We start from the raw sequence: 13,344 nt of genomic DNA, 5'->3' as shown, positions 1-13,344 counted from the left end.
CTGCAGCAAAATACACTGGCTCGAAGCCAGCAGGGCCCGCACCCCTCCCCACCGCGCACACGGGGCCGCGGGCTCTGCTCGCTGGCGGCACCTCCCACCAGGCCCCGGAGGCCGGCCCGGGGCGGCAGCTCCGCTCCCCGCCGCGAAACGCCCGCCCTGCGCGGCCGGCCCCGCCGCCGCCTCAGCACCCCGCTCTGCGTCGCACGCGCGTGACGCAGTGCCGCCCCGCCCCCCACGACACAGCACCGCCGCAGCCCGCCTCCACGTGCGGCGGAAGTCGCGGAGGGGGCGCGGCGCGGGCACCGGCCAGTGGCGGGCGGCCCCACCCAGGCAGCCGCCGGCGGGCGTTAAAGCGGCGGCGGGGCCGGGCCGGGCTGCGCCGGTTGCGGGTCGATGGAGCCAGACGGCGGCTGCTTCCTGTACTACGGGTACGGCAGCAACTTGCTGCGGGAGCGGCTGCTGCTGAGCAACCCCTCGGCGGCGCTCTGCGCCGTGGCGCGCCTGCAGGTGCGTGCGGGGAGCGGGGCCTGTGGAAGGGCGCTTGCCCCGGTGCGGGGCCGCGCCTGGGCCGGGCTGTGCTGCCTGCGGCCCGGTGCTGCAGGCCGACCCGTCCTCCTTACCGGTAGCGGGGGCGGCCGCAGCACAGGTCAGGTGGGGGGGGGTGCTGGCGTCCTTAACGCCGCGGCCTGTGCCGTGATGCCTCGGGCTGCCAGCACTCGGGGCCTGCCGCCGCAGGCGGGGCTGCCTTAGTCCCGGCGCGGCGGGTTTTCCCTTACTGGGCTTAACCAAGCCTGTACGGCTGCCAGCCAGCACCCCACGCGTGGGGCGTTATGAGCCCGGAGTTATGAGCGGGTGCTCAGTCGAGCTTACAGGACAAGTTTTTGGTAGTTCTAAAGGCACGGTGCTTTGCTAAAAAACAAAATTCCTCCTTCCCTTCTGCCACACTGGTTGCAAGTGAGGAGCCTTCCCCGTGCCGTGTGTCAGGCGGGATGCAGGGCACAACTGCAGCTGACGCTCCCCGCATCCTGCCAGTTCTTCCCTGGTCTGGGGTTATTAAATGTTATAGTACATCAACTTGGTCTTGATGCAGGCTTGGAAATATGAGCTTGTGCTCATTAAGCTGTGGATGTACAGATCGGTACAACTGCTCCTTGGAGGAGCAAAGCATAGACTGATGCCGCTTAAGGATGATGTGAAAGTTCTCTTGGGGTAACTGGCAGGAAAGGATTTACCATACAGTGTATGAAGAAGTTCCAAAAGCTTGTCATTAATAACCTCCCTATAGCCAGATACTTGGTGTCTCTTGGGACTATAAGTCTGGCAGCTGAAGCCTGCTCCTGTAAAGTGTGAGGCACTTACAGGTACCACTGAGGAGCTGAACATGCTGAGAGCGTGGCACCTTGCAGGATCGGACCTTGGAGGCAAGGAGGAAAGCAGCAGTACTGTGTGCTTCTCTTTCAATAAAAGAAAGCCCTATGCTTCAGCTTTCCTTCTGGGCTTCAGGTAGATTTTCAGGTTTCACTGTAAACATCTTTTGTCACGCTGCAGGTTCAAGAGCTGGCAGTCAGGCGCTAGGTTTTCTAGCCGGCCTTTGACTGGGCACTGTGCTTCCCCCAACAGTGGGTGGCTTCACTCTCTTGCTTCAAGCTGGAAAATCACTGATGCATGGGAGTGAAGAGCACAAAGGTTGGAGCTGTTTTCTGTTAATTGCGCTATGGTAGTACCACATTGGCTTAAAAAAGGAAAAATGGCTTGTAAGCAGAGTACTTTGGATGCTGAACTAAAGTATTAAATTAACCTCCCTCTGGTTTTACTTTTTTAAAGCTTTGTTAATATTTAGCCAAAAGCTGTGAAAAATGGGATGTGTAACAAGCATAGGAAGGCTATTACGCTGGTACTTAGAAGAAGGGCCAAAGGCCAAGCTCTTGACTCAAGTATCTAGTGTGCTTGTTCCCCCTTCCCTGCAGTGCCTGCTGCAGTTGCTCACATTGCTTAGCATAGGGTTTCCTCCATCCAGAATTGGAGTTAACAGCACTATTTCTGTGCTGTCTCTTGCCCTTTCTGGGTGGTACCTGATGGTTTTATACACCTCCTTGCAGGTATTCAGTGCGAGTCAGGTCCAAGAAAATGTAACTGGAGCAGTAAAATAAAAACTGGTGCTTTTTTTTTTCCCCTCTGCTAGCACTTGTCCACATCTGTAACCTCAGTCTGTAACTTGACTTGTCTGTTTACTTGTGTGCTAATTACTCAGGCTTGACTGTCTGCAGGGTCTAGTCCAGAGTCATCCTCATACAGTAAACCAGTAACTCTAATATTGCAAAGCCATTTTGCAGCAGTTTGATGAATGGTTGATGACTAGTGTGACTAAGTAAATATTTTTCTAGTGAAATTAGTTCAATGGGGGACACTTCATGGGAAAAGAAAATGACTATTGATGGGGTAAACAGTATAGTTTTGCCAGGCTGCTGGTTATCACTTACACATAGACAAAAATATTTGATCAGTGTTCTGATCAGTGCATTTGTTCTGTGTGTTAGCCTCCAACTGCTCGACTTCTGCAACCTTTTTCCTGTATCTGTTAGGTATATGTGTCTCAAAGTGAATACTATTTTTTTAATTTAATTAAAAATTATTTATTTTTATAAATAAAAATAATAAAATTTTAATTACAAAATAAAAAGTGAAAAGGTCATGTGTCTCAAAGTGAATATTAATAAGTATGCACACATATATATTTCAAATCAAAATTATAGCTTAAAGCAGGTTATCATAAGAAATTAGCAAAGCTGTTTTATAGGCTTGGGGTTTATTTTTTTTGTTCTTAATCCTTTTTGCATTTGCCGGATTTTGTGGTTGTGATTAAGCAGGTAGTCTTCCTTCAAGTTTGTTGGGGTTTTTGTTATTTTTCTTTCCCTTCTCTGCTGCTAGGGAAGAAGCCACAAATTGGCTAACAAGTAGGAGAGGAAACCAAGTGTATGGAGTCAGATGGGAAATTAGACTGGAAAAATGCAAACACCCATTATTGTCTTTTGCTTATACAGCAATATTTGATGTAACTTGTAAGAAAAGAGATACTTGATTTCTAAACAAATGTTTAAACTTGCAAACACTTGAGTAAGTTCACTCAAGGAGGCATATACCTTGACTTAAAAATACCTAAGAATGTTCCAGTTAAGTGATGAGATGGCAAAAAACACTGGAAAATACGCAGGATGGTATTTTATAATTGGGCAGTTCTATTAGTGCATGAGGACAAGACCCAAAGCTCACTGTTTTGTAGGCTTCTTTACCCTTGCTATTTTCCTGGACTTTGCAAGGTAGCATTTAAGTCCTATAACAGTACCAAGAGCTGCAAAGGAATGGGCACCAGGTAGGCATGTCTTCTGAGGAACAAGAAGATGGCAGTAGTCAGTTCCCTCCTTTGTGGCACACCCCATCCAAGCGCCCTTCAGATTCTCTAATGGGAAGCACATTAGCAATCCTTTCACTGCCAACTTGGACAAAAGTCAAGCTGACGTTTCTTCAGCACTATTGTGTTTATGCAGAATTGGGTATGTGTGCTACCCTTGAAAAAGGGCTACCTCCACTTTCTTCTAGCTACCACCACTAGAAATTGTTAGCTAGTGTTTAGGCCAGACTTATAAGAGGTTTGGATGTTGATCCAGGTCTCTGCAGACCAAGACTCTTCACCAGTAGTGCTCTCTGCTGGACCTCTCTTCCCTTTGTCACAAGGCTGCCATTTCTCATGGGGAGGTGGAGAAGGCTGACTTCAGCCCCTCGTGAGAGAGAAGCTGTATCAGATCCTGCCTATCTGTTCTTCCTCCTGTGGCTCCAACTGACTACTTGCAGACTTTTAGCTGCCCCTTTCATGTCAAGAATAGCCAACAGCCCTTATCTTAAGTGGAAATTGATTCTCTGCATTGGTTTCATTTGCAGGATTTTAAGCTCGAATTTGGACATCATCAAGGCAGGACAAGTTCTGTCTGGCATGGAGGTACAGCTACCATTGTTCAGAGTCCTGGAGACGAAGTATGGGGAATAGTATGGAAAATGAACGCTAGCAATTTAAGTTCACTGGATAAGTAGGTGACTTAACTTTTGCTGTCTTCTACTACTTTAGAGAGCAACTGAAAAAGTAGTAGTTAATTTTTGGTAAAGAGCTTTGTGGAAGCTTTGGTGTTGGAATCAAGATGTTTTGGATTTTAATATGTGAATTTCACTTCACAGTATGTGTATTGACTTCTGATGCATTTGTGATTAAAATGTCTTTGTTTTCGAGCTAAAGCTACTTAGGGGTATTTTAATAAGGAGTGGATCTTGATTTGAAGCAGATACATTGGTCAGGCTCCTTTTTTTTAATTCCTGTCCCTTAAATGGCTCTAAACTCTGTATTTGTCCTGTGGCACTTTTCCCATTGCTTTAGGGAGAGTTTCCTTTGAGATTGACCTTGGGTTTGTCACCATACATCTGTAGATTCCAAATGTAGTGGAAAAGGAAGGAATGAGGACAAGACTTTACAGAAGAGGAGATCTTTAATACAGACAAAGGGTCCTTTTGGGGAGGTTATTTTGCATGTTGTCTAAGGATTCAAACTTTTGTGAACCTAAGGTAGATCCAAACAGAGAGCTGGGGTGGTGGTGGTTCTCCCTTTGACTGGGAGAGGCTGCCTGCACCGTTACAATGTATGGTGGAGAATGTTCTCCCTGTGCCTGGTAAGACAAGTCTAAGGCAACCTGAGCAAGTTGTTCCCAGGCTGAAGTCTGGAGGACCACCTAGGTAAACAAACTGAGGAGTAGCATAACTTCTTGCACGGTCTAAGGTAGACCTTAGACTAAGGTCTAAGGACTTAGAACTTAATCTCCAAAACTTTGGCTGGTATCATGTGCTTATTGCAGCTTTTGGGATGTACCTGCACAACATGGTACACAAGGATTGTTTGTTCAGAGCAATTAATCTCTGTCAATTAATTCCAGTAGAAATGTGGGCTAGTGAGGCTAAGGTGGCAGGGCATATTAAACCCACTGAAAGCTCTGTAGTAATACAATTCTCCTGCCGTTGGTACTCTTACAATTTTGGTTATGGCTGCACCATGCTGTGTAGACATGTCGTTATAACCTTGGCCCTGAAACTTGGAAGTTCCAGCTTGCTTTTTATTGCCTATAGTGAACCTGAAATACAACAGAAACTGTTGCCCAAGTTCTGTTAGCACATCAGGGGAATACGTGCTAACAGAACTTTCATGTCCTGGTTGGGAGTGTTAGTCTGAAGCAGGAGGGGCATCTAGTTGGTATGCTTCTGGTTGAGGAAAGCTTCACTTGTCCCAGCTTTGTCATCTCCCGAGTTCCTCCTCTGTTGCTTACACTAGCACGTCCCTCCTGCCTCCCTTTCTGCTGACTTCTACTGAAATCTGATCTAGCATGCTTTCCTAAATCATAAACTTGACAAGTATAAAGATCCTGTCTTACAGCATCTGCTCTGATAGTAGCACTGTGTTTCTCCCCACTATGGGGACAGTGGTTTGTATTTTGATTTCCAGAAGTGCTGTTTACATGCTGTAGAATGATAAAGAAGTTTGTGCTTTGTTATCCAGAAGCAGAAAAGGGAATGTGTAATTGACACCTAATATAGTTAGTCAAAATACTAGTAAAACAGTGTAGTATATGGGAGGGGAATCTTCTGCTTAGAGGACTGACCTCTGGCTTCAAATGCATTTTGGTGCTGTCTATTGGTCAGATATTTTTTTTTTCCCTCTGTACTTCACAAATCTAAGTTACAGACTAAATTGTGACTTTTCTTTAGATGTCCTAGCAATGATTGTTACTGAACTGTAACATTTTTCTTGCTGTCACACACCCATGTAATTTATTTTGCAGTCTGTTGGCCTTGAATCTGCAGTTAGCTTCCAGTCTCTACTTGCACTTACCTACTTATGTTAACATACTTACGTATGTTAAATAACTTGAAATGGCAGTAAGTTTTTGAAAGAAAGATAAGATGTCAAAATGGTATTTTGACAATCAGCGTTAAAACCCATGTTATCACTCATATCTAAAGCACATCTGAAGTTGATTGTGCTATAAAGTCTGGCTTGTATCGCTTAAGCTTCTCATCTACTTCTTACTATTTCCTCAGACTTTTATTGGTGGCTAAATGCCAGTGGTTAAAGACAAGTAGCCTTGTTCTTGAGTTTGGTTTTGTTTTCCTAAGGCAGCATGATTTTGCTAATAAAAAAGTAACAAAATGTTCTTTGCCCTGATTTAGCTCATTGCTGCTGTACAACTCTTGTGCAAATTAAAGGATGTCTTGGATTATTCATTGGAATGTGCATCACAAGTGTTGTGCAGAGTTTCCCCTTATTCAAATTTAACACAGTGGGCAAGATAAAACTTCGATAGTTTCATTATCTCAGTGGAAGGTAACAAATGATATGTGCCTTGCTCGTTAATTCTGATAATCTTGGTTGTGTTTCTCTTGCAGATTACCAGACTTGCACAGTAATTAATTCATAAGGAATATTCTCTCTAATGTTGCAAGTTAACCACTAGTCATCTTTCTTACAGAGCTGAAATGACAAAAGTGAATGCTGCTGCTTCTTTAGAAGCTTATTTTTGGATATGAAACAAGTTTGCACAAAAAGTACTGGAATATGTTTTGCTTTATTTGCTTTTCTTTAAGCTTATTAACAGCACAGACCAGTGCCCTGCCTTGAAATCTGTTATAATGAATGCATATGTTTAATTGCACAGTTTGTCTGAAAGATGTCAGCTATTTGGCATGAAAAGAATATATGTCCTTTACAGGCAAGAGGGAGTTGAAGATGGCATTTATGTCCCAATAGAAGTTAATGTCCATACTCAAGCAGGAGAGGTACTAGCCTGTCGAAGCTATCAGTTGAAGGACTATGTCTGTGGTCCCCCTTCTCCTCAGTATAAAAAGGTAGGTGTGTGTCGCTGTAATTTAGGAAGAATGAACAGAAATATATAATGCAGTACTTCTGTCCTATTTAATAATGCTTTGTTTACAGTGGATGGAAAGCATGACTAACTCTAATGTAAAGGTATAATAATGTGGTGTGTGGTACTGTAATGATGCTCACAGAAGATTTCTAGCTCTTAAAAGGCCTGCTGAATCAGTTTTATTTTTTGCCTTAGCTATGCCTTACATGAAGCCTTTAACTTGTAAATTAGTTACGACCGACACAAGGATTTCTGAAGGATGATGTTTACATATATGCAGCAATTCTCTGAAAAATTAATGTAGTCCACTAAAAGGACAGAGGGAAGCTTCTGTGGGGAGAGTACACCACCTGGCTTGTAGTCTTAAGGACACAGATTATCCTTATTGTCTTATGAACTTATAAAAAAGTTCATACCCAAAAATAAGCTGAATACAGAGTCCACCTGCTGCCTTTTACCAGGTGCATCATCAGTGTATCACAGTGTATTCCAGCAACACTGCAGGGTTCCCACCTGATGGCTGGTGAGGCAGAAGTGTTTCAACACTGTTCTGCAACACACCGACTCTATAGAGACACATGATCCAGCCACGCAGCAGGCCTGACCTGCTTAGCTTGTGAGATCTGATGCAGGCCCAACCTCTGGTACAATGACTGCATGTCTGGAATTGTGCAACTGTAGATAGACATCACTGTAACATGTTGACTTTTTCTACCAAAAGCAAAGAAACAGGGCTTAAGCTTGTTAAATCATAAGCATACCACCTTCTCTGCACTGAGGAACTCACTCCCATGAATCAGCTTCCAGGAGCATAGCTAAGGCCAGCTGCTGCAGGACTTGTGAAGAGAAAGCTTGCTTAGAAAGCAGGCTCTGCTGCTTCACAAACCTCCTCCCTGCCAACCTGCTTTCTGTCAAGACAGATCTTCACTAGTATACTGTAAGAGCAGATATCCAATACTGGCAACTTCAGCTAAATATTCCCTGCTGCTGTTGTCAGGGGCAGTTGTTAGTTCTCCTCTTCCCTCCCCCCCCCAGCTCTTAAGTTAACCAGGCAAAAATTAATCGGCCTAAAAACTTAGTATAGGTGACTGAATTGGCGTACAGTGATGTGCATCTATCTACTGTTCTGTACTTTTTGTGGCAAAGGTCATCCTTTTTAGACACCCTATCCTTGAATTTCCTGGCTGTTGAATGCATGAAAGAATATTTACAGTAGTGTCAGCTTTTAAAATCTGCATATTTATCTGTTCATTTCTGTGTGGGAACTTGCTGGTGTCTCTTCCAAGCCTTGGCTCCTGAACCTTCCTCTTTCCCTTTCACTGTCACTTCTTTTCTCCTGCACCAATATTTAAGTTTATTTTATATGTAGAAGGAAAGCTGCAGTAACAAACTCTAAGGAATCTATGTTTTTTCACTAAGTCTTATGTTTCTGTTACTACTATAACCTGTCTAGTTATTCAGTGTTGTGCTTTGGATTTCAACAGCTTGGTTTTAAAACTAATTCCAGTAATGTATACTGTGTCTCACTTAGATGTGATTCTAAGGCTGGATAAAGGCATAAAAAGTAATTCTTATCCTCATTAAAAGAAAGAATGAAGTAACTGAATAACAGCTTAATTGTACAGACTTGTGCAGATTAGTAACATTTCAGAATAATTTTGTTGATACTCTTTAAGGTCTTCAGTGGTCTTCCAGAAGCCTTTGGCTATCTTCTAGGTACAAAGAGCATTGTTTGGGATTAATTTTCTTGTTACTGTGTTTCTTCCCATACAAGTAAATGTTTGGAGGAGTCTGTCCTTTCTAACACTATTATTGAAGGCTTTTTTTTTTCTCCCCCCCCCCCCCCCCCCCCTTTTTAATTGTAGGTTATCTGCATGGGTGCGAAACAGAATGGCTTGCCAACTGACTATCAGAAGAAATTAGAAGCTATTGAAACTAATAACTATGCAGGGCCGGTGCCAATCATGGAAGAGATTGAAGCTGCTCTTAAAACAAAGAAAATAAATTCTGCATAGAATACCTCTGCACTTGCTTGGCCGTTCACCTTTATTTAGATACCTCTCCTCACTGTGCTGCTCAGCAGTTTCTTTATTTATCAAGAAAAGATGAGTTTGCTGTGCATCTACAGTAAGCCATTAGGCATAATTTGCAGTCTGAATACACCAACATTGGTAACTTCTTTGTTTTGTATGTATAGCTTGAGTACCTACTGAAGTTTTTGCAGATTTAGAAATTATCTTTCTGTAATTGTCATGCAGTGCTGCATGCAAATTTTTGCTTTGTGTCCTGTTTACTGACCTTTTCTAAAAGAAAAAGGCCATCTTGATGAGTACTGGCATCTATTGCCTTCTGAGAAGTAGGGGCTGCAGGATCAGGCCCTTTGTTCTTAAATGTTGTATACACAAGTATCAAGAATTTCAAAGATTTTTTTAGATATAAAGTAGACTCAAACCTCTAAACCCTGACTAAACTTTTTCCTCTGCTGCTTTTCTTAATGGTTTAAAGCCCAACCTGTCTGAAGCTATAGAGTTCCTGTTTAAAAGAAAGAAAAGTAGTATTTTTTTGAACTATCTCCATGTTTTTAAGTGTTAGTCCAAAATGCAACCCAGGCAGGCCTGAAGACAAAATACAGCAAAGGATGTCATGCAGAGTATAGTGGCCTTCTCCTTTCTATGTCTAGTAATTGTCATAGGTGGACTGGTTAGGTATAACGAACAGATTTCAAAGAACTTAGATAATGCTAAGTTGTTGGTTTTTTAAAAAAATTACCTTTCCGACTGGCTTGTTGCTTATTTAGGCCTTGGTTTCATGTTCAGTGAAATCGGGAAGTCTCCTGTGAGGCCTAGTGCATTGTTTCATGGCTTTGTTGGTCTATTAAACCCCAGATAAAAAGACTTGGCCTCCTTAATTTTTTAACAATTTTTTCCCCACAACTTTGACAGGTCCTGCAAAACTGAAAGCTCTTGTAAGGTTTAGAGTCTTTTATCTTCATTGTATTTGGCAACCCCTGTAGTTAGTCTGTGGGGGACATGGAAAATCTGACAACCTGGAAGATTCAAACAACTAAACTTTGGCTTATCTTCTGCATGGTGTATCACACGGAGGAGTGTAAGATACAGCCAATGTCACTGTGTGACTCTCAGGGGTCCTCAAACCTTTTAAACAGGGGGCTGGCGGTTTCCCCCCCCAACCTCTGGCAGGGGGGTTCTGTAAATATGGGGGGCTGGATTGAGGACCCTTGGGGGGCTGTATCTGGCCTGTGGGGTGTATTTTGAGGACCCCTGCCTTAGATAAACAAATGACAAAGTAACAGACTTACCATGTCTTCTCTGCATAAATTTTTCTGTAAACTTCTGCTAGTGATGCATAGGTGCTGTCCTGATGTCATAATGCTTGTTTCCAGAGTTGGGCATGGTGTCTGCAAGTAAAACATGGTGCTTTCTATATAAGCACTGTCTAGTCGGAGTAAATAAAGCTGCACTTAGCACACCTCTCCCCTGTCTATTCAATGCATGCTTCAAGAATATCAGTGTTGCTTATGTAAGCATAAGCTGGTGACATAGGAATGTAACTGGAACATCCATTGGCTATTTGCATTTTTTTTAAAGGATATAATTTTGGTATGGAGGGCAAAACTACATATGAACGCACGCCTCGACATCAGCACCACTTCTTTTGCTTTACCCTTACCCTGCTTCTCTGGGCTTTGAAATGGGTGTTTTGCGAGAAGAAAACAGTACCTTGACAGCTCCTTGGGGGGAACTGAGAGAAGGCAGCGGCCGCCTCCTGGGGAGCAAAATGGCGGGAGCCCCTGAGGGCTGGGGGAAAGCCTCCTTCGCCCCAGGCGGGATCGCTGGCACCTCTCGGGGGAGGCGGCCGCCTGCCGTGCCGGTGTGGGGAGGAGAAGACCGCTTCCGTGAAGCAGGAAAGGCCTTCGGCCATGCCTGCGTGGGGAGCAGCCGCTTCCCGCCGGGGTGGAGCGACCGTGTGCGGGGCGGAGGGAGGCAGCCGTGGGCCGGCTGGCGCTCCGTGCGCCCCCCCTCGCCTCCGTCGCTTCGCCGCCGCGGTGAGTGGAGGGGAAGGGCAGGGCCAGGGGCGGGGGAGGGTCGCGGCCGGCGGCTGCGTGCGTGTGGGGGCGGCCGCCACGTCGTGAGGAGCGGGCGGCGCGGCGGGACGGGGCCCAGGGGTGGGCGGTAGGCGGCGGGCCCGCGGCTGGCGCCGGCAGAGCTGGGTTGGCGTAAATCGAAAGTTTCTACTTTTCGTAAACCGCAGTTTCTGTGTTACCGCGTGAAGAAGGGCTGTGAGGTGGAAGGGAAGGGCTGCGCCCCGGCGGCTCCCGCTGGCGCCTGCCCCTTGGTGAACTTCCCGCGCTCCCGGATTGAACGTTGTGGGACTTTTTTCGTATTTCTTCATCAGGGGCCACTCCCGCCTTCGGGGAGGAGGTTGCCGTGTGGCAGGCGGGGTGAGGCAGAGTGGGGAGCGGGGCCGGCCGGGACAGGCAGCGGCACCGCCGTAGCTCCTCGGCGGGGGAAACAGAGCGAAGCAAAACACGGCGACGCTACCAGGCACAAATACTGTTAGAGGTGCCGGCCGGTGATGTAACTCCCGAAGGCCGTCGGGGAAGGGTGGCGAGGGCCCGGCGGGCGGAGGAGGTGGGAGGGGGCGCCCCGCGGCCGGGCGGGAGGCGCCGGCTGGAAGGTGTCGCTTACCTGCCCCCGCCTCGCCTTTCCCGTAAGCGACGGATAAAACAGTTTAAAAAAGCCCCTTCCCTGGATTAAACCAGACCGAGGATCCGCATCCGTGCGCTGACTCACGCGGGAGCCGTTTGGGCCTCGCCGCTTTGCCTCACTCAACGCGAAAGGCGCCGGGAGAGGGCGGGGGGCGGCGGGCGGGCTCCCTCCCGGCCGCGGGGCTGCGGCACCAGCCGCTAACCCTGTCCCCCCGGGCCCTCGGGCAGCCCCCGCTCAGGACCCCGTTTTGCTGGATCGATGGATGCGCAGGCACAGCCGAGCGGCGGCGGTCGATCGGTCGGTCGGCAGGTGGAGTGGCAGAAACTAACTAGGGTTGCTACTAATGGCCATAACAAAGCTGGGGAAGTAGCGCCGGGAGAGTTGCGAATATGATTCCATCGGTTGCAACTTTAATTCGCTGCAAGTCGAACGTGAAAATAGTAAATAATTGTAGAAAAGCAATTCCATTTTTTTAGATACACCGGTAAATTGTTTCCCCTCTCCTCCACTACTTAAAAACGTCCCCAAACGTTGTATATAAAGTTCTGTTTCTTTAAAAGTAAGCTGTTAGGAGATGTAGCAGCAAAGCCTGTGAGGGATATGAATATTTCTGTAAAAGCCTGTGCCTTTTAAACAAAAGCTTGTCAGTTTACCAGGTGGCGGCAGAAATAATTTCTTCTGTGTTCTTTTACATCTGTTGCTCTTCAAGCAACTAGGGATGGCTACAAAAGCTTGTGCTACAGTCAAAGGTGGGGGAGAGAGGGGGAATCACTGAAAGATGCTGATCTCGGTGACCCCAGGGCACTGCAAAATCGCATGAGTTGTAATAGATTTACCCTGGTGTGATGTTAATGTATGGCTCCCAGGGCATTTATTGATGTACATCATATCGATGGTGCTAGTTATATAAAGATTGTAAACTGGGGTATGATGAGTGTTTTAACTCATAGATACAGAAAATCATTTAGGATCACTACAGGGACTCCGTACAAGCTCTACCGATGCTCCATTTGTGCTATAAAAATAAAAGGCTATTTTTTAGTACCTCTGGGAAATATATTGCATTACTTCTCATCAAAACATGGAGACTTTTTGTGTAGTATATGTGCCTATTTGGTCTCATCTCTATAAATTTTTTACTGTTCTTGAACTATGTAAAATAGTTGAAATTCTTTTAAAAGTGAGAGCTGCTGTGTGGAAATCCATTCTGTCTTACTCATTTGTTATAGTCAAAGACTAGCTGCTGTGGCATGTGTGAAATAAGATGTGGAAAATCAGTCTCTTTTCTGTTTCTCCTGGTGATAGCAGAAAGTTGAGTTTAGACTGGCTTGACTGAGTCTGGATTACCATCATTAATGAAAAAGCATGGCAAAGTCTCCAGTTCTCCTTTTGCTGTAATGACCCAGCAGTGGGGTGGCTGGCACTGTATAATAGCTTTTCCCAGGAAACAAATCTGACTTGGAGACACAAGGAGCACAGATTTTCATGTGAAACAGAGTACTATTTTCATACAGCCACCTCTTGAAGAGCAATTGCATTTTGAATACTATGGACAGCAGGCTATGCCAACAGGGACTCTGCCTGCCCTGGGCTAGCACAGAGGTTTGTGTGTGCACTTTGCTGTGGTCCTGCCAAAGCCAGCTACTAGGTGCCGTGAA

At 45.8% G+C, this 13,344-nt stretch overlaps 2 protein-coding genes and 1 long non-coding RNA gene across 12 annotated transcripts in view; 2 read left to right on the top strand and 1 right to left on the bottom strand.

The window, feature by feature from the left end:
* The first annotated feature begins 303 nt into the window (after nt 1–303).
* Nucleotides 304–8,983, top strand: GGCT (gamma-glutamylcyclotransferase). Of its 2 annotated transcripts, XM_040591754.1 has the most exons (5): nt 420–507; nt 1,549–1,686; nt 3,937–4,082; nt 6,801–6,936; nt 8,822–8,983. In XM_040591754.1, exons 2-5 carry the CDS (start codon nt 1,666–1,668, stop codon nt 8,969–8,971), a joined length of 453 nt encoding a protein of 150 aa, XP_040447688.1. In that variant the 5' UTR covers nt 420–507; nt 1,549–1,665; the 3' UTR covers nt 8,972–8,983. The 2 variants fall into 2 exon arrangements, with proteins under 2 accessions (XP_040447687.1, XP_040447688.1); XM_040591753.1 differs by lacking the exon at nt 1,549–1,686 and having other exon boundaries at nt 304–507.
* Nucleotides 8,984–9,718: 735 nt separating this feature from the next.
* Nucleotides 9,719–10,822, bottom strand: LOC121087097. The gene is made up of 2 exons (XR_005827524.1): nt 10,697–10,822; nt 9,719–10,374 (listed from the first exon to the last, which is right to left on the bottom strand). It is a non-coding gene; the product is annotated as an uncharacterized LOC121087097 (long non-coding RNA).
* Nucleotides 10,823–10,935: 113 nt separating this feature from the next.
* NOD1 (nucleotide binding oligomerization domain containing 1) overlaps nt 10,936–13,344 on the top strand; it is a 40,745-nt gene continuing 38,336 nt past the window's right edge. For 2 of the 9 annotated variants that reach the window (XM_040591750.1, XM_040591749.1), the window contains exon 1: nt 11,189–11,539. The gene's annotated coding sequence lies outside the window, so the exon portion shown is untranslated. Of the gene's footprint in view, nt 11,023–11,183; nt 11,555–13,344 lie in introns of those variants that run through there. The other 7 variants (XM_040591743.1, XM_040591746.1, XM_040591744.1 and 4 more) reach the window with 6 other exon arrangements.

Source organism: Falco naumanni, chromosome 4, assembly GCF_017639655.2.
Source record: "Falco naumanni isolate bFalNau1 chromosome 4, bFalNau1.pat, whole genome shotgun sequence".
Lineage (NCBI taxonomy): Eukaryota > Metazoa > Chordata > Aves > Falconiformes > Falconidae > Falco > Falco naumanni.
Note: the sequence above shows the minus strand (reverse complement) of the source record. Positions and strands in the feature narration are given on the sequence as shown.